Raw genomic sequence first — 25,995 nt, 5'->3', positions numbered from 1 at the left:
CCTCTCCCACAGCTCCTCCCTTCCTTCCCACCTTCCTATTCTCCGTTCCTCAAACACAACAAGCTCCTTCCTGCCCAGGACCTTCATACTTGTTCTCTTGACGTGGAATGGTCTTACCCCGTATGGCCAGCTCCTCCCCATTCGGGTCTCAGCTCAAATACACCTTCTCAGAGACGCCTCTCCTGGTGCCTTGTCTAACACTGCCCTCCAATCACTGCCTGCTTTTACCTCCCATCATTTACGTCTGGAACATTGGTTTCGCCCACAGAACACATGCTTCATGAGAGCAGAGACCCTGCTTGTCCACGCTGGTATTTGCAGCCTCCAGAACTCTGCCTGGACACAGTGGGTGTTCACAACTGGTTGATGCCTGAGTGAGCAAATGAGTGGATGAATGAATGAATGAATGGGAAAAGGAATAAGTGAATGAATGGAATGAATGTATGCATGAATAGGTGGGTGATTGGATGGATCGTCAGATGGATGGATGGACGGACAGACAGACAGATAGATGGGTGAACGGATGGATGGATGGGAAAAGGAATAAGCAGATGAATGGAATGAATGTGTGAGGGATGAACAAGTGGGTGGATGGATGGATGGATGGAAGGATGGATGGAAGGATGGATGGATGGATGGATGGATGGATGGATGGATGGACAGATGGATGGATGGAAGAATGGGTGGATGGATGGATGGATGGATGGGAAAAGGAATAAGTGAACGAATGGAATGAATGTGTGCATGAACGACTAGATGATGAATGAGTGAGTGAATGAGTGAATGAGAAAAGGAACAAGTGAATGACTGAGCAAGTGAATGTGCACATGAACAAGTAAGTAGCTGAACGAAGGCAGCAAGGTATGCAGAAGTATCTGGATCAGACAGGTGCCCACCCAGCAGTCCTCTGCCCGCCTGCCACCCTTTGTCCGGGGGGGGGGGCTGAGCCCTGCGAAGTCCCATGCAGCCTCAGCGGACCCGCTCCAGTGCCCGTGCAGCCCAAGCGAGAGGCTGCCAAGACGGCATGTGCACTTTGTTCTCCTTTTCCGTAACCAAGATAAAACTTTTACTCTGCCCATTTACACCACCATTGTTTGGCCCTCCCCTAAGGAAACTTCAAAACTAAAATTCCTTTCTCCACTCATTTTCCCCTGTGTTGCGACAGAAATGCTCCATTTAGCATTCCTAAAGGCCCATTAGCATCCCAAAGCTGCACGGCTGGAGGTTGTTCCCGAGAAGGAAGGGCTGTGGGCTGCTGCCACCGGCCGGGCCAGGCAGTGCTCACACTGAAACTGGGGGGGCGCTCAGCCCCCTGCCACTTGGCATAATCTCCCGCCTCGCTCGCCAAACCCAACCAGTCCTCTCCTTCCAGATATTTAGTGTGTATTCTCACCCTGCGACTCCTGTTCTGAAGAATTCCCCCCCACCCCTTTCTTGGGGCCTCATGAGGGCACATTTGACAAATACCACATGGGGGGGCTTTTCATTCCAAAGAAAGACCCCCTCTACAAGGCAAGATGAATATCCCCATTATAGAACAAACAGGGGTGGGGGTGGGGGTGCTAATCCTTCCTTGCCACCCCCTCCCCTCCATCCCTGCTCAAAGAGAAAGGAGAAGCCAGGTCTCCGGAGCAGAGCAAGCAAGGCAGGCAGGTCAGACCAACCTGGGCGGGCGGTGGGCCACGCGGAAGACTCTTAAGTTTTCCATCCTTTGCCCAGGCCTGAATGAGCGATTCCTCCTCCTCGAGTTAACATTTGGGCTTGTCAGGGACGTCGCTCTGTGCGGCACATTGTTCTGGATAATCACCCTGCTGCTGAAATTAGCTCCTGAATCAGACAAAAACCCTCCTGGAAATGCTAACCCAGTTGCTAGGTTCTTTGGGAGAGAGAATCGTTTTCCCCGTCTGCCTCTGAGTTCCCATCAGAGTGGGTTCTCCTTTCTCATGGCAGCCTGGCATGTCCTCTCTGCAGCCTACAAAATTAGACGTCAGGTGTCCGACAGGGACCCCTGCCAAAGCAAACAGGGCCTGGCCAGTCCCTGGGAAAAGCCCCCTCCCGCAGCCTGGGCACCTGGAGGGGCCAAGGCGTTCACGGCAAGGTAGAGCGGCTCCCCACAGCACCCAGCTCCCCTTCCAACGTCCCCGGTCCCCAGGGAAGGGACGCAAAACACTCCCTTTCCACCCACGAAGCACTCGACCCTTGAGCCATTTGCTGACCATTTGTACAATCTGCCCTTTCATCCAGGTCCACAGATGTCCTTAATCTCTGGGGGACCCCCTCTGAAGGGGCTGCCCAGAGCAAGGGAAGGAAGGCGACTGTGTTTTTTTAAAGACTTTTCATTGAAAAGTTTGCAAAGCACCTGCTTTGGGCCAGCATTCTGTGAGGCTCTAAGGACACAAAGACAAAGGCCGGGGGATTGTCCTTTGTTGGGGGGTGGAGAAGGGGGTCAGGCCTGCAGGTTGAGGGGGGTCCTTAAGAAAGAAAGCATTTCAGAAGTGCTACGGCTCAGTCCCACAGAGGACTCCCTTGATGGAACATGGCTGCAGGACTCTACGTGCTGGAGAGGCAAAGAGGGATGCGGTGACTTTCTTGATGATTAATTTCTAATAAAGTAACCATTGGTCCAGGCTCTTAGAAACAGCTCTTCCAAACCTCACCAAAGTCCAAGAGTGGCAAGGAAAGGCCAGTTCTCTTGAACATGACCCAGGTATTGGAAGGAACGGGGCTGGTCTGGGGAGAAAGGGATTAGGACAAGGTTCAACAACCTTTTTTTTTTTTTTTCCTGGAAAAGGCCAGATAATAACTACTAGGGGCTGTGCAGGCCACACAGACTCTGTTGCGACTACTGGGCCCTGCCATTGTCCGGAAAGCAGCCACAGGCAGTCCGTAAACAAATGGGCGTGGCCGCGTGCCAATGCGAGTTTATTTACAAACCAGGCACCAGGCAGAATTTGGCCCAGAGGCTGATTTTGCCAGTTACATACGCGGTCTAGGTCAGCCCTGAGACAGACCAACTCCGTCCGGGCCTGGTTCTTCATTCACTTAACGAATTCAATGAATAATCCACACCGTAACCGTGAAGTCCGTTAGGTCACAAAGTTCCGGAAACCAAGTCTCTAATTAAAAGGGGAAAAAAGCACCTACTATGTGCCAGGGCTGTGCCGAGGGCAGAAGAATGCAGATAGAACCCTGGGGAAGCTCTGAGGCATGGGTGTCTGGTCTGCTTATCACGGAGTCCTGCCTGTGCCCACACGTGCAGGAATTTACGATCTTTACATGCAGCATTACATTCCAGGGTGTGAATACTCCAGTTTATTTAGCCATTTCTTTCCAGGCTGTGTTTCTCTTTCTCTCTCTCTCTGTGCACGTAGATAGTACAACTATGGGTTTTAGATATAGAGAGAGGAAATGAAGATAAGACAGACAAATCTAGAGCCATACAAACCTGGGACAAACACTTACAAGTACCTACTTATGCACCTGTGTGTTCCCCGAGGATGGGCACAGAGAGGCGGACCTGCCAAGCGATAGGGAAAGCACGCGTTAAATGCACCCAGTCGAGGTGCCTGAGTGGCTCCGTCGTTGAGCGTCTGCCTTCGGCTCCGGGCGTGATCCCGGCGTTATGGGATTGAGCCCCACATCAGGCTCCTCTGCTAGGAGCCTGCTTCTTTCTCTCCCACTCCCCCTGCTTGTGTTCCCTCTCTCACTGGCTGTCTCTCTCTGTTAAATAAATAAATAAAATCTTTAATAAATAAATAAATAAATAAATAAATGCACTCAGTCATTCCCACGTTCTCTGTGCCTTCGACTCTGGCTCGCTCTCTCTTGTGTCCCTCTGGTCACGCGGGAGACCCAAGGGGCAGAACCCGGAAGGGCCTATGTAATAACACAGACTGAGAAACCACGTAAAGCACGTGGCCTGCTTTGCACACGACCTGCTTTGTTTTGTTTAAAAATAACCCATGAAGGAAACCAGCCGAGCCCGGGCACCCACATCCTGCAAAGTGGGGAGGAGTTAGACGGGGAGGCAGGTGGATGGGAGGATCCCCGTTCGGGCCTGTCACCCGGTCTCGGCTGTCCGCAGAATACACACCGTGGAGGAACGGGCTCTTATTTAAGTCTAATTAATTTGTCCCCAGGTCAACAATGGGATTGAGCCCGGGCGAGGAGCTCTTGGCATTCCTGGAGTGGGGGGGCAGGAGAGCCACTGGGATGGTCTGGCCTGTCTGTGAGTTCTGAGGACTTGGATTTCTGAATTCCAGTGCCAAGCCAGGCCTGGCACTGGCCAGGTTGAGCCTTCCTTTGTGTCTGAAAACCCTTTTTGTTTGAAGTTGGTATAACTTTAAGCAGCCTGCCAGCAAGAGCCTGTGAGAAAGCTCCCCAGGCCGGCTGCTTTCCTCTCGCCTCTCCCGTGATGCACCTTTTCTCAGTGGCCTGGCCAGGGTGTTCCGGTGGCTCCCTGCCAGGCCGTAGGAGCACAGCCCAGAGGACCGGTCCTCTCCCTCCAAGGTGAGACGCGGACTCGAGCCTGAAGAGTAGGGAGCACAGCTCGGAACGCGTGGACTACTGGGGGATGGGTATTTCCCAAGCACTTGCTACACACACACACACACACACACACACACACACCCCGCACTTGCTCATGGACACACAGCCTTTCATTTCAAGAACACCGACATGACTGATCCCATTTCACAGATGAAGAACTGAGGCTGAGAAGCTCGATGTCCAGCTGGTAGGTGATGGCACCAGGCGTGCCAGCTGAGGCTTGTCTGATTCCAAAGCCGGAGATCTTTCTGCTACACGGGTGTCTTTCAGACGGCGAATCGTGACGCTCCTGGAGAGTGATTTCTTTGTAATTTTTCAATTTGACGCAATTTGAGACTCGCCAAAACGGTGCAAAATAGCACCAAGGATTCCTGCGTACCCTTTACCCAATTTCCCCAGATGTCAGTGTCTTACATACCCAGGAGTGATCAAAACCTAGGAAATGGACATCTAATCTATACACCTTGTTCACACCTCACCAACTCTCCCACTAATGTCCTTTCCTGGTCCAGGACGGATCTGAAACAGAGCCTGACACTGAATTCAGGTCTCCCCCCGTCTTTCTTTGCCTTTCATGACCCTGAGACTCCTGAAGAGGACGAGCCCGCTACGTTGTACGGTGTCTCTCATTTGGGATTATCTGATGCTTTGTCGTGATTAAATTCAGGCTGTGGATTTTCAGCAAGATCCCGCAGAGGGATATTGTTATCTCCAGGGCGCGCATACTATCAGAAGGCACATGACGTGAGTAGGTCCCACTCCTAGTTACACTAGTTCCGATCACGTGGTTAAGGTGATGTCCGCCTGGTGTCTTCACCATAAAGTGACTACTTTTCCATCTTGAAATTGCGGCGAGATACTCGGACACTATGGCAACTTTCTATTTCTCATAGCTTCGTTCGCTAACTTTAGCAGACATTGTGATTCTTTAGAATTATTCCTGGGATTTTTTTTTCCCCCAAAGAGTGATTTTCTATATCCATCATTCTTTTTATATTGATTACTTGGAATTTGACCACAAGGAAACGTGGACAGAGATTCTTAAACCACACCAAACCACTCCGCAATTATTAGCCGAAGCGCAGGTTTCTAGGCTCTACTACCCAGAGATGTGACTTCAGGAAGCCAGAGAAAGGTTCAGACATACACATTTCAATAAGCATTTCCCACTCCCCCCACAAGGTTTGTTTTTTTAATTAATATAATACGCATGTGATACAATTTACCCTTGAAAAGCGTACAATTCCACAGTTTTTAGTACCATCCCAAGGTGGCACGTGACCACTATCTCTTCCAGAACATTTCACCACCCCAACTAGAAGCCCCAAATCCTCATTCACCCCTCCCTCCAGTCTCCGGCAACCGCTAATGTGCATCCTGTATGAATCTGCCTATTCTGGACATTTCACACAACTAGAAGCATACGGTACGTGGTCTCGCGTGACTTTTCAAGGTCTCTCCATGTCTAAGCATGTCTCGGTACTCCGTTCCTTTACACGGCTGTGTAGTATTCCATTGAATGGATATACCACCCTTTACTTATCCATTCATCCGCTGATAGACATTTGGGCTGTTTCCACTTTCTAGCTGTTACTAATAATGGCCCTATGAATATTTGTGTACAGGTCTTTGCCTGCTATGTATTTCTGTTTCTCTTGAGTATACACCTGGGAGCAGAACCGCGGGTCCTGTGATAACTCTATGTTTATATTTAACCTTTTGAGAAAATCTTTCCGAAAGTGACCACATCACTCTTCATTCGCACCAGCAGTGTGTGCACAAGGGTTCCAACTTCTCCAGATTCTTTTTGGCACCTGCTATCATCTCTTCGATTACGAGCCATCCTGGCCGGTGTGAAATGACAGCTCAGCGTGAGACTGATTCACAGTTCACTGGCTAATGACATGAAGCATCTTTTCACATGCTTTGTTGGCCATGCGTAGACGCTCTTTGGAGAAGTGTCTGTTCGGGTCTTTTGCCTGTTTTTTAAGTTTGCCTTTTTGTTGTTGGGTTGTAAGATTTCTGTAGGTGTGATATTCTTTATATATTCTGGGCCCTTATCAGGTACATAAGTTGCAAATAGTTTCTCCCATTCGATGGGCTGGCTGTCTTTTCATTTTCTTGATAGGGTCCTTTGAAGCCCAAGTTTTAAATTTTGATGAAGTCCAATCTATCTGTTTTTCTCGTTGGTTCCACGTCAGATTTTGATGCACCTCGTCTGTGGGCAGCTCCGTGAGAAACGCTCAGGGTTCGATCGTGATACTGGAAATGACACTTTGGAATCTATTAGCATAAAGTTATGCATGGTGTTACCTTTGTCTCTGCCAGATCCTCTCTGTTGAGTATTTGTTTTCTAGTTCACTGACTTCCTCTTTTCCTCTTTCCCCCCACCACTTTCTTTCTGGCTTATTCTGTTCATTTTTTCCCCCTCACTTCTTAAATTGGAGACTTAGCTCATTCGTCTTCAGCCTTTCTTATGGTTCTGGTAGCCTGCGAAACACGTGCCTCTCTTCAGCATCCCCTCCTTCTTCCGTGAACTAATTACCCCTTGGCAGGAGAGGGAGGAGAAACAGAGGCAGGCATGGAGCTGGCTATCTTGCCCATTCCTGCAGGAAGCCGCCCAAGGAAACACTCTTTTGGGGGAGCTCAGGGCTCCTGGGGTGAGGCAAGGGGTGTATTCCAGAGCCAAGCCAAGACAAGCCATTGGGGTCATATCTTACTGCGGGACGTGGCACCCCATGCCAGTGAGTTCTTGGGCCTCACCACCTTGTCCTTGCAGACTGACTGGTGTTTCAGCAAACCTTGTCTGCCAGGCCGAAAGGCAATGAGGCAGAGCCTCATGTATGGGCGGGAATCAGCCAAAGCAATAAACTCAGCCCAGCTGTCAGCTCAAACTGCTCCAGTTTCACCCAGGAATCATCCTGGCCTTTTCTCTGCTTCTCAGCCTTCGTCCCAGTTCATTCCCTCCCTGGCACCACTTCCTGGGGAACCCCAAAACCATCACCATGGAATGGGAGCACTGGAAGAGACCTAGAAATCCTGTGCCAACCCCCTCTTTCCGCTACGGAGGAGACCGAGGCCCAGGTGACATCCGTTCAAGTTCACGGTACACCGCGTGCATTTTTCCTGATATCAGTATCGAACAACCAGCTTTGTCCTCGTCCCTGCATTGTGCTCTGAACTCAATATTTCAGATACGATCCTGTGACCCCTGCTTCTACTTTGTGTCCACGTGCCTTAGACGCTTTTGCATTTCTCTCAATTTTTAAAAGGTTGGATGACTTTGTCACCTACTTGGTTAAGGACTGAGAGTGACAGATAATGTTAGCATCTCCCACTAAGATTATGCTTTTGCTCCAGATAGGCAAACATAGGAACAAAGATACAGAGTATCTGGAGGAAAAAAAATGAGTAAGATTAATTTAACAAATATGTTGAACTCTGCCCTAAAAACAGAGTTCTTTTTCAGTTCCTGTGGAATATCAAGAGAACTGATCTTACACACACATACACACACACACACACACACACACACACACACACGAGATTGTTAAAAACTGTACTGGCTGAAATAAAATAAAATTAGCCATTAATAACAATGCATATATTTTAAGGACATACTCCCCTGGAAATGAAAATGCAATTCATAAATAACTCCAGGAGCAGAAAGAAGGTCATAACGACAATGACACAGTCTTTGTCAAAGCAGTGACAATGGGAGCAGGTGCAAATCAAAACGAAGGGCGGGTGGTGAAAGCTGCTCTCGAGAGAGAAGTCACGGCCTTCCGTGGTTCCACCGTCAAGCAGGAAGAAGAAAATCATGATATTAGCTGAACTGAGCATTTAACGAAAAATATCAGGAGGGCCACAAAAACCTGAACAAGAAATGAATAAAGGTGACATGGAAATTAGAAAATTGGAATCGGGGGTGCCTGGGGGGCTCAGTCGGTTAAGCATCTGACCTTGATTTCGGCTCAGGTCATGATCCCAGGGTCGTAAGATTGAGCCCTACCTCGGGTGCCGCACTGGGCGTGGAGCCTGCTTAAGAGTCTCTCTTTCTCCCTCTGCCTCTGCCCCTCCCCACAACACGCGCTTGTATGCACATGCTCTCTCTCGCTTTAAAATAAATAAATAAATAAACAGAAAAAAGAAAACTGGAGGCAATATACAACATTCAAAAACAAGGGGCAGGCTCAAGCAGTCAGTCAGAGCTCCAGCCCTGAGAGCTGACAGGTTCACTGCTGGAATTACACCTCTGTGCTTTGTAGCCGGGTGACATCGGGCAAGGTGAACTTGTGAACTTCTCAACCACCTGTAAAATGGGGATAATCGTACTCAACTCACGAGGTTCTGAAGGTTTTAAAACTGAGCACACCCAAAGTGCTCAGCACAGGGCCTGGCACACAGTGAGTGTTCAACAGATATTATCAGGTGTTATTACCATCACTCTCAAAAATATCAAGAAAAACACCAAACCTAGGAAGAGAGTGAGAATAAATATGCGTTATTAGAAATCAGAAAGGTGATATAATAGGCACATATGGAAATTTTTTTAAAAAATAGTTTTAGCAATTGTTACACACAACTATGTTTAAAAAAATGAAAATCTGGGTAAATGATAATTTTCTTGGAAAACAAATTACCAGATTTGACTCATAAAGCAGATGAAAAATTCCTGAATAAACATATAAGCATGGAAGAAGTTGAAATCATTATCAGATAACTACTTCCAAAAATGGCACAGGGCCCAGATGGGCTAATTCAGGCAAATCTTCAAGGAAGAGCTATCTCTCATGCAACTTAAATTATTCCAGGGCACAGAAAAGATCAGAAACTTCTCACTCTATTGTATAAAGTTAGAATAGCCCCGATACGAAAGGCAATATAAGGAGAAAAAAAGTTCAGGCAAATCTCACTTTTGAAGAGATCTAAAAAATCAAAAATAAAATATTAGCAAAGAACAACATGTCACCAAATAAATGTATTCCAAAACGCTAGAATCGTTCAAATTTAGAAAATCACGAAACCACAATGAGATACCACTTCCTACCCACCAGAAAGGCTATAATCAGAAAGATAGGGAATAAGTATCGACGAGAAGAATGTAGAGAAAATGAAACCCTCATATGTTGCAGGTGGGAGTGTAAAATGGTGCAGCTGCCTTGGAAAACGGTCTGGCAGTGCCTCAAAAAGTTAAACACAGAGTTTCCATATGACCCAGCAACTCCACTCTGAGATACATAACCCAAGAGAAATAGAAACACATATCCATACGAAAACCTTATACATTAATACTTGTAGCAGCATTATTCCTAATAGTCAAAAAGTGGAAACAACCTGCATGTCCGCCATCGGATGAACAAATAAATAAAACACAGGCACACGGGTACAATGGAATACTATTCAGCCATACAAAGGAATAAAATACTGACACCTGCTACAACATGGAAGAGCCATGAAAACACTATGCTAACTGAAAGAAGTCAGTCACAAAGGCCACCTACAGTATGACTCTATTTATGGGAAATGTCCAGAACAGGCAAATCTATGGAGATTAAAAGTAGATTAGTGGTTGGCTAGGGTTGGGTGGTGGTGGGAAGGAGGGAATGGAGAATGATTGCCAATGCGTACGAGATTCTCTTGTTGACAGACAAAAATGTTCTGGAATTTATTTTAGTGATGGTTGCACCACCCTATAAACATATCCCAAAACACTGAATCATATATTTTAAATGGGTGAATTATATCATATGTGAATTATATCTCAGTAAATCTGTTAAAAAAATTAGGAATGAAAATAATGCAATTAATTGCATTAATAGTCAAAGCTAAAGTATATGATCATTTTGATTGATAGCCAAAAGGTTAACATTACACATTTTCTTTCTCTTTTTTTTTTAAAGATTTTATTTATTTATTTGACAGAGAGACAGCCAGCGAGAGAGGGAACACAAGCAGGGGCAGTGGGAGAGGAAGAAGCAGGCTACCAGTGGAGGAGCCTGATGTGGGACTCGATTCCAGTTCGCCGGGATCACGCCCTGAGCCGAAGGCAGACGCTTAACGACTGCGCCACCCAGGCGCCCCCATTACACCTTTTCTTAATTTAAAACAACAACAACAAAAAGGAGCAAACCTCCCAGTAGGCCAGGAACCAAAGTCACTCCTTCAAGCACAAAAAAGAATACCTAAAACTATTAACAAAAACATACCTAATGATAAAACTCTAGAAACATTCTCACTCAGGTCAGAATCAACACAAGGGTGTATGTCACCATTCCTATACACCATTACTTTGAAGTTCTATCCAATGCAGTAAGACAGGAAAAATAAAAGTACAAATATTAGGAAAAAAGAGCTAAAAATTTCATGATTTGAGGATTACAGTTGAATATGAAAAAATCCAAGAGAAGGCAGTTAACTAAAACACTATGCAAACTAATTTAAAAAGTTCAGCGAAGTTGCAGGTTGCAAAATACTTATATAAAAATCAACAGCCTTTCTACATGTCAGCAATATCCAGTTAGAAGATAAAGGAAAAGGGAAAAGAATCCCTTTCATTATAATACTCAAAATTCTAAACACATGGAAATCAACTTTCTTTTAAGAAAATGTGAGGCTAATATACAGAAATTTATATACTCTATGGAAGGACATAAAAGAAGACATTAATAAATGGAAATGTTCAACACTTCTGGATTGTTGAGGTTTTTTCAAAGATTTTACTTATTTATTTGAGAGAGAGAGAGACCATGAGTGGAGGGGAAGGGCAGAGGAAGAGCGACAAGCAGACTCCCCGCTGAGCAGGGAGCCTGGCGCGGGGGCTCGATCCCAGGACCCTGGGATCATGACCTGAGCTGAAGGCAGATACTTAACTGACTGAGCCCCCTAGGTGCCCCACAACACTTCTGGACTGTTAGGTTTAAAACTGTAAAGGTATCTACTATATACCTCCTGGAATGGCTAAAATTAAAAGACTGACCATACCAAATACTGGCGAGGAAGGGAAATTGGAGAAACTGGAACACTCACACTGCTGGTGCGAATGTAAAACGGTACAACCATTCTGGAAAACAGTGCGGCAGCTTCTTAGAAAGTTAAACATACACCTACCATCTTAATACAGTCACTCCACTCCCAGGTATTTACCCAAGAGAGACGAAAGTATATATACATGCAAATATGCACACAGGAACGTTCACAGCTGCTTTATCAGTAATAGCCAAACGCAGGAAATGACCTCAATGTCCATCAGCAGGTGAATGGACAAAGTGTGCTGTTTCCACACAATGGAATACTACCAGCAAGAGAAAGCAGAGAACTATGCATACTGCGTCACGGTGAGTCTCAAGATAATCGTGCAGGCTGACAGAAACCAGACAAAAAAGAATATATACCATATGATTCCATTTACATAAAACTCTAGAAAGGCAAACTAATATAAAATGACAGAAAGTGCTCTCAGGGAAAGGGACAGGAGGTGTGGGAGGAATTACCAAGTAGCATTGGGAAACATTTGGGGCTGACGGATATGTTCTGTGTCTTGTTTGTGGTGATGCTTTCCTAGGTACACACATACGTCAAACTTACCAAATTACACTTTTGAAATATGTGCAGTTTATTGAATGTCAATTATAACTCAAGAAAATTTCTCACAAATTTACCTAGAAGAAAGCAACACAAAGAAACACACAATTTGTGATTTCATCCAGACTTCCATCCTACCCATTTCGTATCCTTACGACCCTAACGGATTCGTTTCAATCATCAAATCATTAACAGCAGCAGTCAAGTCGATATGGTAACAATTTAAAAAGTGTAAAGCTATCCACTGTCACCAGGTTCAGTTTAAGAACACTGCCATCAAATTATCCGTGACATGCGTATTGGGGTTTGACAAACCCACCTAGAGCCCATGCACGCATGCATGCAAACATACGTAAGAGTAGCAATGAGAATAACTGGAAAAGAACCAATGTGAAAGAATCAGTAAGTACTGAACCCACCAGACACTGAAGTGTACTAGCCGAACAGATAGGAAGGGGCAGGAAAAAAGATCAGTGAAACAAAACGGAAAATCCAGGAAACAGATCCAAGTTTATAAGAAAACATAAGCATTTCATAAATATGGCATCTCAAATCACTGAGAAAGGATGATATTTCCCCCAATAATTGTCACTGGATAACTGGCTAAATAGTTGATGAAAAAAAGAGAGAGATCCTTACCTCACACCATATGTCACAATTCATTCCAGATGGATGAAAGATTAAAATATATGGCTCCGAGTTCTGGCAACAAGGTGAACTGAGCTCATGCAGCACCCCTACCGCTGCAAACATCTAGAAATACTAGATGAAATGTAATTTTAAAAAATATTTAATGCATAGCAGATCTCACAAGAAATAAAAGGAAATCCCCAGGTGCTGGAGGAAATAAGAATCTGAAAGCCAAAGTATTAAGAGAAACATTGAGACCGTGGTGACCAAGGGGTATGTGGGAGTGGAGCTGGATGAGAGGGAGAAAGAGATGAAAGGAAAGAAAGCCTGGTTATTTGACCTGGAAACAGGCCTTTGTGGCTTTGGGCTTGGGTTTTAGCACCCATGCACAGAAAGGAGATGAGGCCTTGGGACGTACAAGGCCAGGAGGTACAAATGAGACCCTTCAGTCTTTCCTTGAGCAAATACTTAGCGAGCACCTGCTGTATGCCAGTCCCCTCGTGAACAACACAGACAAGGACTCCCACCCTTACATGAACTTACTTTCCAACGAGTGTTCAAATGGAACAAGGGGGAGGATGGAAAGACAGGTGAAAAACATAATAAAGGAGTAAATTACATAGTGTGTTAGAAGGTGGTAAGTATTATGGGGGAAAATGGAGAAAGCAGAGTAAGAAAAGGGTGATCAGGAATGTGTGAGTGCATGAGTGCATGCGTGCATGCATGAGTGCGTGTGTGTGCGTGTGTGCGTGCATGTGAAGGAGACAGACAAACACGGATGAGGGAGCTCTCTTAGGAGATTATTAAGTAGGTTGGTCAGGGCTAGCTGCGCCACGAAATGACTACTGATCAAAGGCCTGAGGAAGTCATCCATTTGGGTATCTGGCAGTAGGAACTACTAGTAAGAACAGATCGGGGGCTGGGGAACAGGACAGACAGGGCAGGGAGACCAGCTGGAAAACTAGCAGCGATCCAGGCCTAGGAGGGACCAGAGGAAAATGCATACTCCTCGCTTGACACAGGAATGTCCAAGATGATTAATCGATGGAAAAATCAGTCCCACGCCAATGATACCTCCAAGATGTCTGGCAGAATCAACCCAATAGGGATACTCCAGAACTAAGACCAGTGGGATTCCCATAAAATTCCCCCAAAAAGATTAGCTCACAGTCAGACATTACAAAACACACAAGGCGGGCGCCTGGGTGGCACAGCGGTTAAGCATCTGCCTTCGGCTCAGGGCGTGATCCCGGTGTTATGGGATCGAGCCCCACCATCAGGCTCCTCCACTATAAGCCTGCTTTTTCCTCTCCCACTCCCCCTGCTTGTGTTCCCTCTCTCGCTGGCTGTCTCTATCTCTGTCAAATAAATAAATACAATCTTTAAAAAAAAAAAAACCCACAAGGAAATCATTCCCATGAGCAAAGGTGGGCAGACAAGGCAAGCAGGATGATTAATATCCCCAAGAAGCTGAGATCATCCATCAGACTAAAAAGGATTCTAGGATACGCTATGTTTAAGACTATTTACAAGCAAATAAGGCTGAGCAAAGGAAGGCGGGTACTGAAGAGGACATACGGTATGATTTCATTTATAGAAAGTTCAAGAGCAGACAAAATGAAATCCACGGTGCTAGAAGACAAGATGGGGGTGATCTGAAGGACATACGGAGGCCTTCTGGAAATTTTTTTTTTTAAAGATTTATTTATTTATTTATTCGACAGAGATAGAGACAGCCAGCGAGAGAGGGAACACAAGCAGGGGAGTGGGAGAGGAAGAAGCAGGCTCAGTGCGGAAGAGCCTGATGTGGGGCTCGATCCCATAACGCTGGGATCACGCCCTGAGCCAAAGGCAGACGCTTAACCGCTGTGCCACCCAGGTGCCCCTGGAAATGTTTTATTTCTTGATGGCAGAGCCAGTTACACAGGTGAGTTGACTTTGTCAGCTGCACACACATGATCTGAAGATAGGAGACCGGCCAGCTGACACGCAGGAGGGCAAAGAAGGAAAGCGCCCCACATCCTCCCTTCCCCAAGTGGAACAGCTGGTGAGGGAGAGGAGGACAAATCCCTAGTGGTCTTGAAGGGCAGGCCCAAGTGAGGTCCCCCGCCCAGAGCCCGACCAGTCTTTCAAGGGACTCCCAGTGGAACAGAGCGGGGGGTGGGGGGGTAACACAGGAGAAGACGCCTCAGGAAGGAGGCACATTCCACTGGAACACAAACTATCAGAGCTGAAGCCAGTCTTCCAGCCCCAACCCCTCACTTTACAGAAAACTGAGACCCAGAGAAGTAAAGGGAACCTTTGTCCCCCAGTATGAACAGTTTTCCTTGACAGGGTAGATACAGATGAAAGATGAGAGGTAATCAGACACAGCGGTGAGAAGCAGGACCCTGGGGCCACACCGCCTGCTAGCTGGGTGACCCCGGGCAAGGTCCGCGTCCCCCACGTGCCTCTGTTTCTTCACCGGTAAAATCACGTACAAATGTAAATTTGTGCAACCGCTTCCTGCAACATGCAGAACCGGTACACAGGGAGCCGATCCAGTGGATTCCACGTCTGGATACATGCCCAACAGAAATGCGTTCACGTGCGCACGAGTCAAAAGACGTGCACAAGCGTGTCCACAGCAACGTCCTTTGTGCGGGCTGGCACGTGATAAACCACCCAAGTGCCCGCCATAAATGGGATGGATAACTAAATTGGGCCATGTGTATACCACGGGACACTCCACGGCCACGGGAAGTAAGGAGACGACCCGCAGACAAACCCCACAAACGGAACACTGGGGCGAGAGAAGCCAGAACACGGATTCCACGTCCGTAGCGCTCAAAAGCAGTCAAAGACCATGCCTGGTGGGAAGGGGGCGTGGCGACGGGAGGGGCGTGGCGACGGGAGGGGCGTGGCGACGGGAGGGGCGTGGCGACGGGAGGGGCGTGGCGATGGGAGGGGCGTGGCGATGGGAGGGGCGTGGCGACGGGAGGGGCGTGGCGACGGGAGGGGCGTGGCGACGGGAGGGCGCTCAGGCAGCTTAGGGGGTGCTGGCGTGTTCTCGATGTGGTGCTCACCAACAGTCCTTGAGCCCACACTTGGGATCCCAGTGCTTTTCCCTACGGATGTCACACTTTAGTAAAGGAATTTACTTCAGGGTCATAAGGACAGAACCCACGTCGTAGCCTGTTGTGAGGATAAAATCAGGCAATATCTACGCAGTGTTTAGAACAGAGCGCGGCAGGAGGAAGGGGGATAGACGTGTATGTTGATAAAAGCTCAGAGTTCAGGACGCGCGCTCTGCCTCTGGGTCTCCTTCCCATGCCCCTCCTCTGAGTCCCCCCTGCAGCATAAGGCAGGGGCTCCTCTCACTCCCGGGCCCCCCATATCCCACCGGGGTCTTGCACAGAACCCCCAGGGCGCCGAGGGCATTGAAGGCACACAGGAGTTCAACAACACGCCCATGGGGACACGGCGGGCGGAGCGCAGTGTGAGGCTGGACACGGCGGGTCTCAACCATAACCCCTAATACACACATCGTGCTCTTCCATATATGATTAACTAGAAAGCTGTGCTCTCCGATCTTGACTTTTGAACGAAGTAATTCCTACGGAGCAGGAAAATCAGAAGCTGCTTGCCACTTACATGTGGGTCGTATTCTCCTGCGGCCGTCACTGACTTAAGAAAAACAACCAGCCCTCCCCCACACCCCCGGTCCTGATCATAAGCAGGGGTGAGAAACACAGAGAAATGCCCCGTCCCATTCTTCCCTCGCCTCTCTGGATGTCGCGGTTGGCCAGTTGGCCAGAGAACATGGGGTCAGAAGGGCTGGTTTCTGGAGATTGGCGTGAGCTCTGGGCTCTCGGCAGCTGGGAAGGCCCGGCCACTTTTTCCCTGGGACTTCTCCCCGGGTCTGAGCCACGGAACGAGACAGGGCTGGGCCTGGGAATGAAGAGTTGGCTAGGATCACCTGCCCACCTCTGAGGGCTGGCTTCGGGGAGAGGAAACACGCTGGCCGCAGGTCTCGGGGCAGGGTGTCCAAGAGCCCTGCCCTGGGGCGTGCGACTCAAAGGTACTTTCATGTTTCGGATGCCAAATCCTGTATCTATAAATATACAATGTGTTTCCTTTTTCATGCTGGGGTTGGACCCATCAGTTACCGTTTGGCCCCAATAGAAGCCAAGCACCGAGGGGACGCGGCCCCGGGCACAGTCTCTCAATGCCACCCAGATGTGGCTTTGGGGGCCAGGGTCCAACTTCTCACATGGGAAGGGCCCCGGGAAGCCTCAGTCACCAGAGCCCTGTCCCCGTCTGTGGCATGCTTTCGTGGGCATGGGAGGGTAGTTCCAGAGCTCTCCTAGTCCAGGGGAACCTGCCGGGGAGCTTTGGAGCTGACCCACCCCAGAAGGCACCCTTTTCGGGGCACCTGGTCTCTCTTGAGCTCATGGCATGGAAGAAAACAAAAATACTAACCACAGAGCCAACGCACGTGGGCAATGTGTTGCAGTGGACTGCAATGCAGTCCTCCCATGTTAGCGGAGCCAAATCCGAAACCCACTTCTTCTCCAGACCGTCCGCGCCTCCTGAGTCCCGGGTGTTCAGCAAAGTTCCTCCCTCTGAGCGCCCAGCCGTGTTCGCGGTTTAGTGCAGGTGTACAAGTATTCACCCCTCACACGCACAACCTCCCCAACGAGAGTGCATTCCACCCGCAGGGAGAGCACCCACTTCACACTTCTTTACCTCCCCTGCCAGACCCAAGAGAGGGCCGCCACCACTGATGGCTCCAGAAACGTCCACTTATGGGGTTCTCCTTTGACTACGGGCTTGGGGAGCTGGGGAAGGTCTTCTGGGGCCGAAAATGTCACACAGTTTTCATCTCTGAGGCTAATTCTAAGAAATCAGGGCTGTCTAGGGTATTCTACTGAAAAGGATGCTAATATCCTAAGACCATCTCTGCTGTGATTGATTAGCAATGTCTGCCCCGGTTTCAGAATGGGCGAGTGGTGGTGCGATCACTAAGTACGCACCACGGCCACCCCAAGCAGGAACGGATCATCAAGCAGACAGAGAGTGCCCCTCCCTTTGGGACGCCCCAGCAAATACTCCTTGGTTATCAGTGGATGTAGTATGCTAGGGTGTTGACTTTCCGCCTTTCAAGGTTCTCACCCAGCCAATTTCCTTTGCCAGCTGAAAAGCCACCCCCTTCAACAACCTGGACGTCACCACACCAAGAGACATCTGTCTTCTGGATTTTCTGTACACGTGCATTTGCACTGCAACACGAGTTCATTTCCCCCTAACGATGGCCTCTACACTAGCCCCGACGGCAGAAGGCCCCGGGATCGCCAGGCATGGCTCCCACACGGGGCAAAGCCAGAGCACACGTCTCCAGTCTTGCACTCCGTCGGCGGACCTCTCAGACAAACGTCTATTGGGAAGGAGGCTTGGGGCAGGCACTGAAGTGTCAGAAGGGCAAGTCTCAGACGAGAGGCACGCCACACTTCGTCCCTGGCGTGCCCACAGCCCCTTTCTCTCTGGCACAGAAGAAATTGGCCGGGCTGAACACACACCCAGCTAAGGCCTCCGGGGAGCTGGGGACGGGAAGGAAGCACTACCTGTACGGGCCCAGGGCTGACCACGGGAACAGGTCTCTGCCTTCTGACATGGGGAAAAGGCACATCAATTACACAAGGTTCCGAAGGCCGATTAAAATCCAGTTCCGAGTTTCCAGCAGGAATGCATTTTGGGGATAAGAATATGGGAATGCAGGGGCACCTGGGTGGCGCAGTCGTTAAGCGTCTGCCTTCAGCTCAGGGCGTGATCCCAGCGTTCTGGGATCGAGCCCCACATCAGGCTCCTCTGCTAGGAGCCTGCTTCTTCCTCTCCCACTCCCCCTGCCTGTGTTCCCTCTCTCGCTGGCTGTCTCTGTCAAATAAATAAACTCTTTAAAAAAAAAAAAGAATATGGGAATGCAATGCTGAGCTCGCTAGGCTGTGCGACGCAGACCAACCCTCAGGACAGCAGACAGCACGGAGGACTGTCCCCCGCAGCTCCCATGCTCAGGTGCTCCCCAGAAAAGCCATCCCCCAGGGCTGGGTATAATTGGATGGGGCTGTTATGTGATCAGTTGAAACGAGTGCCGCTGACACCCCCTGCTCTCTGTGTACGCAAGGGCCTCACTGACTAAGCCAAGACGTGCCCTTGCGGCCCAGGCCGCACTCAGTTCTGTTGGTGGAAAAACTGCCCGTGGGTGGCAGGGACGTCCGTTTGGGGGAAGCTTCCATTCCTGATGGATTGAAACAAGGCCATCGGAAAGCACCTATTACAATGGCTGGCACTTAGTGGGGGTTTGCGGTCTGTCTGCGCGATGCGACCTGACGGCCGCCTCGGACTGACATTGTCAACCCCGCAGTTCCCCAGCCTCCCCGACCAACGCCACACCTGCCCAGGCCACAGAGCCCACGGGAGGCTGCTGTGGGTCTTCCCAGACGACAGGCAAAATGTGGTGGGCCACTCTGCAAGTATTAGGCTTAAATCCTGAGCCTTTCAAAAGCCCTCTGAGACCTCCGGGCTCCCTCTAATGAAAGGCACTAGGGAAACCGAAGGTATGATTATCACTTCTGAAAGGAAGAAAAAAATACTGGCTCACAGAATATTTGTACTGGTGCATGGACAGATAAGGCAGTTTTATAATCCAGTTCCCTAGAGGGCCATTTATTTTGGTGAGACCAGCGTGCATAGCAGACTCTGTTGAAGCCATCAAGATAACAGAATAACAACCCAGTGGACTTTTGATGTGTAAACATAAAAGTCTATTAAGAATACAATGTTGGTTTAATCCCAAGACAAAAAATTTACTTAATGAAAAGCACAACTCATCTCAAGAAGGAGATATCGATACCAGCTGTGAGCAGAAAATGAGGGGATTCCTTCCAGGGAACATCTGAATGTCAACCCACTGCCTTTCCAATATTTACTCTGGACATAAAGTCTCAAATACTTTTCTGAGGATCTCATTTTTCGACAGGAGGAGGAGGTCAGAGAGAAGTCTGGGCAGGGCCAAAGGCTTCTTGGCAAAGCCTGGAAATGCACAGACCCACCCTAGGAAGCTCAGCCTGACATGACTCTGTCTCCCTTCTCTCTGGGTAGAGTAGAGAGCAGCCTCCTTGCCCACCGGATGCTGGGGAGAACCCCAACAGAGACCCTCACACCAGCTGCCACGCGGCCAACCGAGATCACCCACAGCCCTGTGCGAACACACGTGAATTTCACCTACCATGCTAGCAGCCAGGGAGTGCCGCTAAACTCATCTCTTTAACAACACTTCTCAGCCCACTTCCTAGAGTTTCTTCTCTATGTTCCAGAGAAGCAAGGGGGATACAGAGCACTAAGGAAACGGAAAAGGCCTTATTAAAGAGGATTTTCTGATTATGAGCTGTGTTTCCCTACCTTTGAGAGAGATCACGGGCCCTGAAATCAAGAAGAGACTTGGCCATCACCAACCCAGGTGGATGCCAAGACCCACCAGAAAGTATTTAAACCCTCTTCACTTATATTCCCAACTCCCAGCTCCCACTAGGCCTGATGGCTAAAATGAACGATGATTTTTTAAAGATTTTATTTATTTGACAGAGAGAGAGAAAGAAATAAGACAGCGAGCACAAGCAGGGGGAGAAGCAGACGGAGAGGAAGAAGCAGGCTCTCCACTGAGCAGGGAGCCCAATGCCGGGCTCGACCCTGGGACCCTGGGATCATAACCTGAGCCGAAGGCAGATGCTTAACCGACTCACCCAGGCGCCCCTGAAGGATGACTTCTTACATACAACTTCATATTGATATATGTATGAACGTAATTAATACAATATAACATAATCAACACAACTAGGGACCCATCTCTAATTCTAGCAGAAGTAACAGGTTGTTCCAATTCTCTCCCATACGTGGATATGTAACTGCCATCCACCCACCAACTCATCCATCCATCCGTCCATTCTCTGTGGCGTCCGCACAAAGGATACAATAAGACAAAGCATAAACATCCAGCTCCACCACCTACTAACTAAATGGCTTTGGGAAAACCATTTTAATGTCTCTAGGTTATGGTTTTCTCATCTGTAAAATAAGTGCAATCATACTGTGTATTATTAGCGTGGTTGCAATGATTAAATGACTAATACGAGTGCTTGGCAAAAAAATAAGCTCTCAAGACTTAACCACCATAATGATGATAATTATAATAATTACTCAGACTATAAAAACACTCACTGATCTACAGCTACGTGCCAGGCTCTAGACTAAGCAGCAAATAATTTTAGCCTTCTGATTTTGTACGAGTCTTTGGTGGGGCGTTGGATTTCTCACGGCAACACCTCCAATACAACCCCTCTCTCCTGCTGGGGATGATGGTAGGGCAAAGCGCGAGAGCCATTTGCAGCAACGAGGACCCCCCCTCTCCCAAAGCCATGTTTAAACAATTACCAGCATTATGTTCCAGGTACCCATGACCATAGGAGGCCAGCCCAGCACGGAGCTCATCTTGCAGAGACGTCTTTTGTGTGGGTTTTGGGTTTCAGCTGGGCAATGCAAAGCCATAGAGTGAGTCGCAAAACGAGTTTTCATAAGCTCACCCTGTCACAAACCAGGCAGGGGTTCATGCTGACATCCCCACAGTAAGATTAAACAGCATGCTTCGTCAGGCACTAAATACTAACACAGCTCCAACGTCAGGGGGACACTGATTAAAACTGATGTCAATAATTTATGAAACACAATATGGTCTTCAGATGCTCTTTTGAAAAAAAGAAGAAGAAGTGGGGGGGGGAGGGCCTAGCAACCCAGGTGGTTTAAAACTGTTCATGCATTTTCCCTTGAACGTACACATACCATGCATGGATGCTTCTTCACGCGATGAATGTAAATGCACATGTGTAAGAGCATTGGAGCACTGCTGATACATATGGGCGGAAGAAAGTCTTTAGTTATTCCACTGAGAGCTGTCGAGGCTGTAACGTTATACACGGTCTTGTCTTTCATATTGTTTTGAGGGGTTTTTTCCATCCAGAAGAAATCCAAAATTGCATTTAAAATAAAATTGGGCTTTACGAAAGTTCACATTTATTCCGTAGAGAATTCAACCTTGAAAAGGCACCAAAAAGAAAGCTTGCCCAAAGAAAACCTATAGGATGTATGCACTTCTTAGCAATCTGAAAGCACCTTGGCCCTGTGTAGAACCGTGTAGTCAAATGATAATATTCATGTCTTTTTAAATTTTTGGAGGGTTTTTTTTGGGGGGGGTTATGGGAATTAACCTAGGGAAGGATGCTATTTTAGTCTATTATAAATCACTGTCTCATTATTTTATAAAGGCAAAAACAACATAGCACAGTGATAATGCTTCATTTTTTTTAAATCAAGACTAATTTTTGGAATTAAAAAGCATCCTTCTTTACCTTGCCTTCATTGTAAATAATCTGGGGAGCTTGACTTTATACGTCAACAGTGTGAAATTCACAAGATGGGATTATGTTGGGGGGGAAAATCTGAGCCGCTGATAGTACAAAAGTTAGTGTGTGAAGGATTTATTAATGCTTTTTTTCCTACCACAGTGCCCTGTAGTGTCTCCGAACACCTGTCAAATACTAATTCATTCACATATCTCCACTCTAGGGCCTTTTCATAAAAAGCTCGACCTTTAATTGTAAATCACTTCTAAATTGTCTTTGCCGGCTTTCTCTTTTGCGGAATGGTGGAAAAATCACTAAGACTTCAATTAAGACTTTATGGGAACTTCAACCTGACGTTCCCGGGGCTGTAGCTACAAGATATCAGAACATCTATTCAAAAAGGAAACTATAAATAACTTTAACTTAGTTGAATTTGCTTTGCTTTTATGAGATGACTGAATAATTGGCAAGATTTAAAGATACTTTAACTACCGAGAATTAAAATAACTTCAGGAAAAACCAGAAAATATTGTTAGCCGATTATTTGTCATGCAGATTATGTATTTATTAGGCCTAATTAAACTTTTTGAACAAAAAACACTTACTAATTACATTAGTTAATATGTTGATTGCTCAATTTGGCTGTAAAAAAAAAAAGCAGTCAATCCAATTTGTGCACATAGTTAATGCTTTGGTCAAAAGACAAAATCCTAAACTACAAAGATTATTTCAAGTGCATGACCATTGTTGCAACACATACGGGTTACGTCTCCACATCCAAAGTGACAGGGAGAGATGGGGGTGGGTGGTGAATCGGAACAATACCGAGGCTAAGACGAATCTTCAAGCCAGTACAATGTTACCACAAGGTCCAGTTCATTCACCACAATGCATTCACTTGCATTTGTCCAATTAGACCCCGCTGTTGACAACCCAGAAGATATCTTTCATACCCACATGCAAACTAAAACTGATAGCAAAACCATGGGAGGCCGTTTAAATGTCAATAAAGGGTTTTTACGCACAAAAGGAAGCAAAGAAAAGAGGGAGGGGGAAAGAGAAGGGATGGGAAAAACCAACATTTCTAAAGGAATGGAGCAGATCAAAGCAATTTTATTCTCAAAGACCACTAAAGTAAGGGTGGGACCCACTAGCTCGCTGCGGAATCCTGCAAAGTCTCTTCAAGCTGGCAACCCGTTCAGTCCCTTAAATGAGGGGGATGAACAATTAGGTCTGCAAAAGCGGGACCCGGTGCAAAAAATGGAGGCCTACACCAAGCAACAGGAGGCTCCCCGCTCTGCAGCCCAGGACGCCTGACTGGGCCTCAGTGCCCACCCGGCTCTCCAAGACATGTTTTCCATTCGCTTGCTCAAAAGTCTGCATCCACAGTCATGAGGCACAAACTATTCGACAACAACATGACACAATTAATCAGAACCAGACCTCAAAACGTGTGTTTGTGGGGACCAGCACACTTAGCAATGTGCCTCCGAAGGGGAAGAGACTGAAGAAACCCGCGCTGGCTGCCTGGGGTGGGGGGAGGGCGGAATAGCTATATGTTCACAAAAGATGAACACCCAATGGCCTTATCTAGGGACTAAATACTTTTCATTAAAATAGAACGTGGGACTTGGAAATTTACATCTCATACTGGAATTCTCTGGCATTCGCCTTCCACTCCCCCCCCCCAATTTTGTTGTTTGGTTTGGTTTGTTTTCCTGGGGAGAAACTGATGCCTGGGAGTTTCTACAGAAGCAAAGTTGTACAATTCATAAATAGAACAGATCTCTCTCTCCCCACTTTTTTTTAGCCTCATTTCTGACCCAACAGTATTCACCAGAGCTGGTTTTGCCAGATTTCTTTCAGGACTTGAAACCCCATTAAAAAACGAGAAGCTGGACCCTTGGGTTAATTCAAACCTCTTCCATTTCACCTAACCCTGACGCTAACAACATACACAAAAAAATGTTGATATACTTTTTGGAACCATGACTGAATTATTTTAAAATAATTACTAAACTCTCCTTTGTGATCTGTAGATAGTAATTAATTTAAATCACATCATTCTTTTGCTAACACAAATACGCTGTTCAAAAGGGGTGGGATTTTTTTTTTCAAACCATAAAAGACAAATAGAAGGTAAGGGAGTGATACATTCGTCGGGTGCTGAACTGGCCCCAAACTGCAAATCCCTCTGCCATCTCCCAAGGGATTTGTGGTTGGGAAGCTGGAACTTCCCGGGAACCGGGCCGGGGTTCCCAACTGCGCGCCCAGCTGCAGCCCTGGGAAAGGAGGGGGGAGGGCGGGAAGGGTAAGGCAACGCATGTTTGCAGTTGAGTCCGGAGTCAGGGGGACCAGTCAGTACGTTTTCTGCAAAACCCTCTCCCCCGAAGCATTTCTCATGCTTCCTGGCTTCACAGAGCTCCCTGGGCGCATATCCGAGTGGCCAAGGCCAGCGCCACGCGAGCCCGTGAACCCGCTCTCAGCCCTCCCCGACCCGGGATGTCCCGGAATGCGCCTCCCACGGTCCACTCCGCATCCACGCGGCAAGCGGTCCTCGGGTGCGGCCGCCGCCGGCGCTCCTGGGCACCCGCGGCCGCGAGGCCCTCGCAACCGCCGCGCCTCCACCCCCCTCCCCGCCCGCCGCCCGCGGCGCCGCGGCGCCCCCCACTCACCCACGCACTCGTTGGCCTCGCGGGCCGTGGCGCGCTGCCAGGGCCGGTCGTAGTGGAACGGCTTGCAGCGGTCGCACTCCGGGCCGGCCGTGTTGTGCCTGCAGTCGCACACCAGGCTGTCGTCGCGGTCGCGCACGCAGCGGGCAGCGTGGCCGTTGCACTTGCAGCGGCCGCCCACCTGCAGGTCGGACACGGCGTAGAAGTATGAGTCGCGCGCCAGCTCCGAGTCGTCCTCGTTCTCGTCACCGAACGTGTGCAGGCGGCTGAAGGCCACGCGGATGTCAGTGGCCGTGACCCAGTCCTGCAGCACCGGCGAGTTGTCGAAGTCGTGCGCCGAGGGCCGCCCGTCCAGCGTGCTGAAGGCGATGAGGCCGCCGGAGAGCGGGCGCATGTCGGTGTGCGAGTCGGTGCACACGGCCTCTTGCTCGTTCTGCTTGGTGATGGGCGCGCGGTGCGGCCGGTTGTACATCTTGCGGCACTGCGTGGAGTAGAACTGGAAGGGCACCCACGTGCGCCCGTAGTCCATGGACTTGTAGATGGCCATGGACTCGGGCCGCGGCGAGCAGAACTGCAGGCTCACGTAGGTCACCTCGAACTTCTTGCCGAGCGACAGCGTGAGCGTGACGTTGTGCGGGAACTGCAGGTAGTTCTCGGACTGCCAGCACGTCAGGTTGTGCGGGTTGTTGAGGTCGGTGAGGAAGGCTGGCGGGTGCGCCTTCTTGGGGTCGGACGCGTTGCAGAGGTGGCAGGAGCGCAGCCGTTCCTCGCCGCGCTCGCTCACCACGCAGTAGCGCGCCGGGGGCCGGCCGCAGGTGCTGGACACGCGCACGTCCTTGCCGAAGGCCGCGTTGACAAAGTCGGGGATGCAGCGGCGCGGGTGGCCGTTCTCATCCGAGCAGGGGTCGGGCTGCGCTGCCTGGCCTGAGAACATGCTGAGCCCGGGCCCACCGCGCACCGCGCCCACCAGGCACGCCACCGCCGCCAGCGCCGCCAGCGCCTCCCACACTGCGCGCATCATGCTGCGTCCAGCTTGCCCCGGCCCCGCAGCGCCGAGGAGTCGGTCCGCCCGCCGCAGAAGGCGCCTGAGGAGAGAGGGGAGCTGCGCTCAGCCAGCCCGCCCCGCGCCC

The 25,995-nt window shown here is 48.8% G+C and overlaps 1 protein-coding gene across 2 annotated transcripts in view; it reads right to left on the bottom strand.

Annotated features, from left to right (window-relative positions):
* The window catches only part of NTN1 (netrin 1), a 160,068-nt gene extending 134,115 nt beyond the window's left edge, over positions 1 to 25,953 (bottom strand). For both annotated transcript variants that reach the window (XM_034646931.1, XM_011227392.3), the window contains exon 1: positions 24,869 to 25,953. In XM_034646931.1, coding sequence (XP_034502822.1) covers positions 24,869 to 25,886 — 1,018 coding nt within the window. In that variant the 5' untranslated portion in view covers positions 25,887 to 25,953. The remainder of the gene's footprint in view (positions 1 to 24,868) is intronic.
* Positions 25,954 to 25,995: the final 42 nt, after the last annotated feature.

Source organism: Ailuropoda melanoleuca, chromosome 17 (genome assembly GCF_002007445.2).
Source record: "Ailuropoda melanoleuca isolate Jingjing chromosome 17, ASM200744v2, whole genome shotgun sequence".
In the NCBI taxonomy this organism is placed as follows: domain Eukaryota; kingdom Metazoa; phylum Chordata; class Mammalia; order Carnivora; family Ursidae; genus Ailuropoda; species Ailuropoda melanoleuca.
Note: the sequence above shows the minus strand (reverse complement) of the source record. Positions and strands in the feature narration are given on the sequence as shown.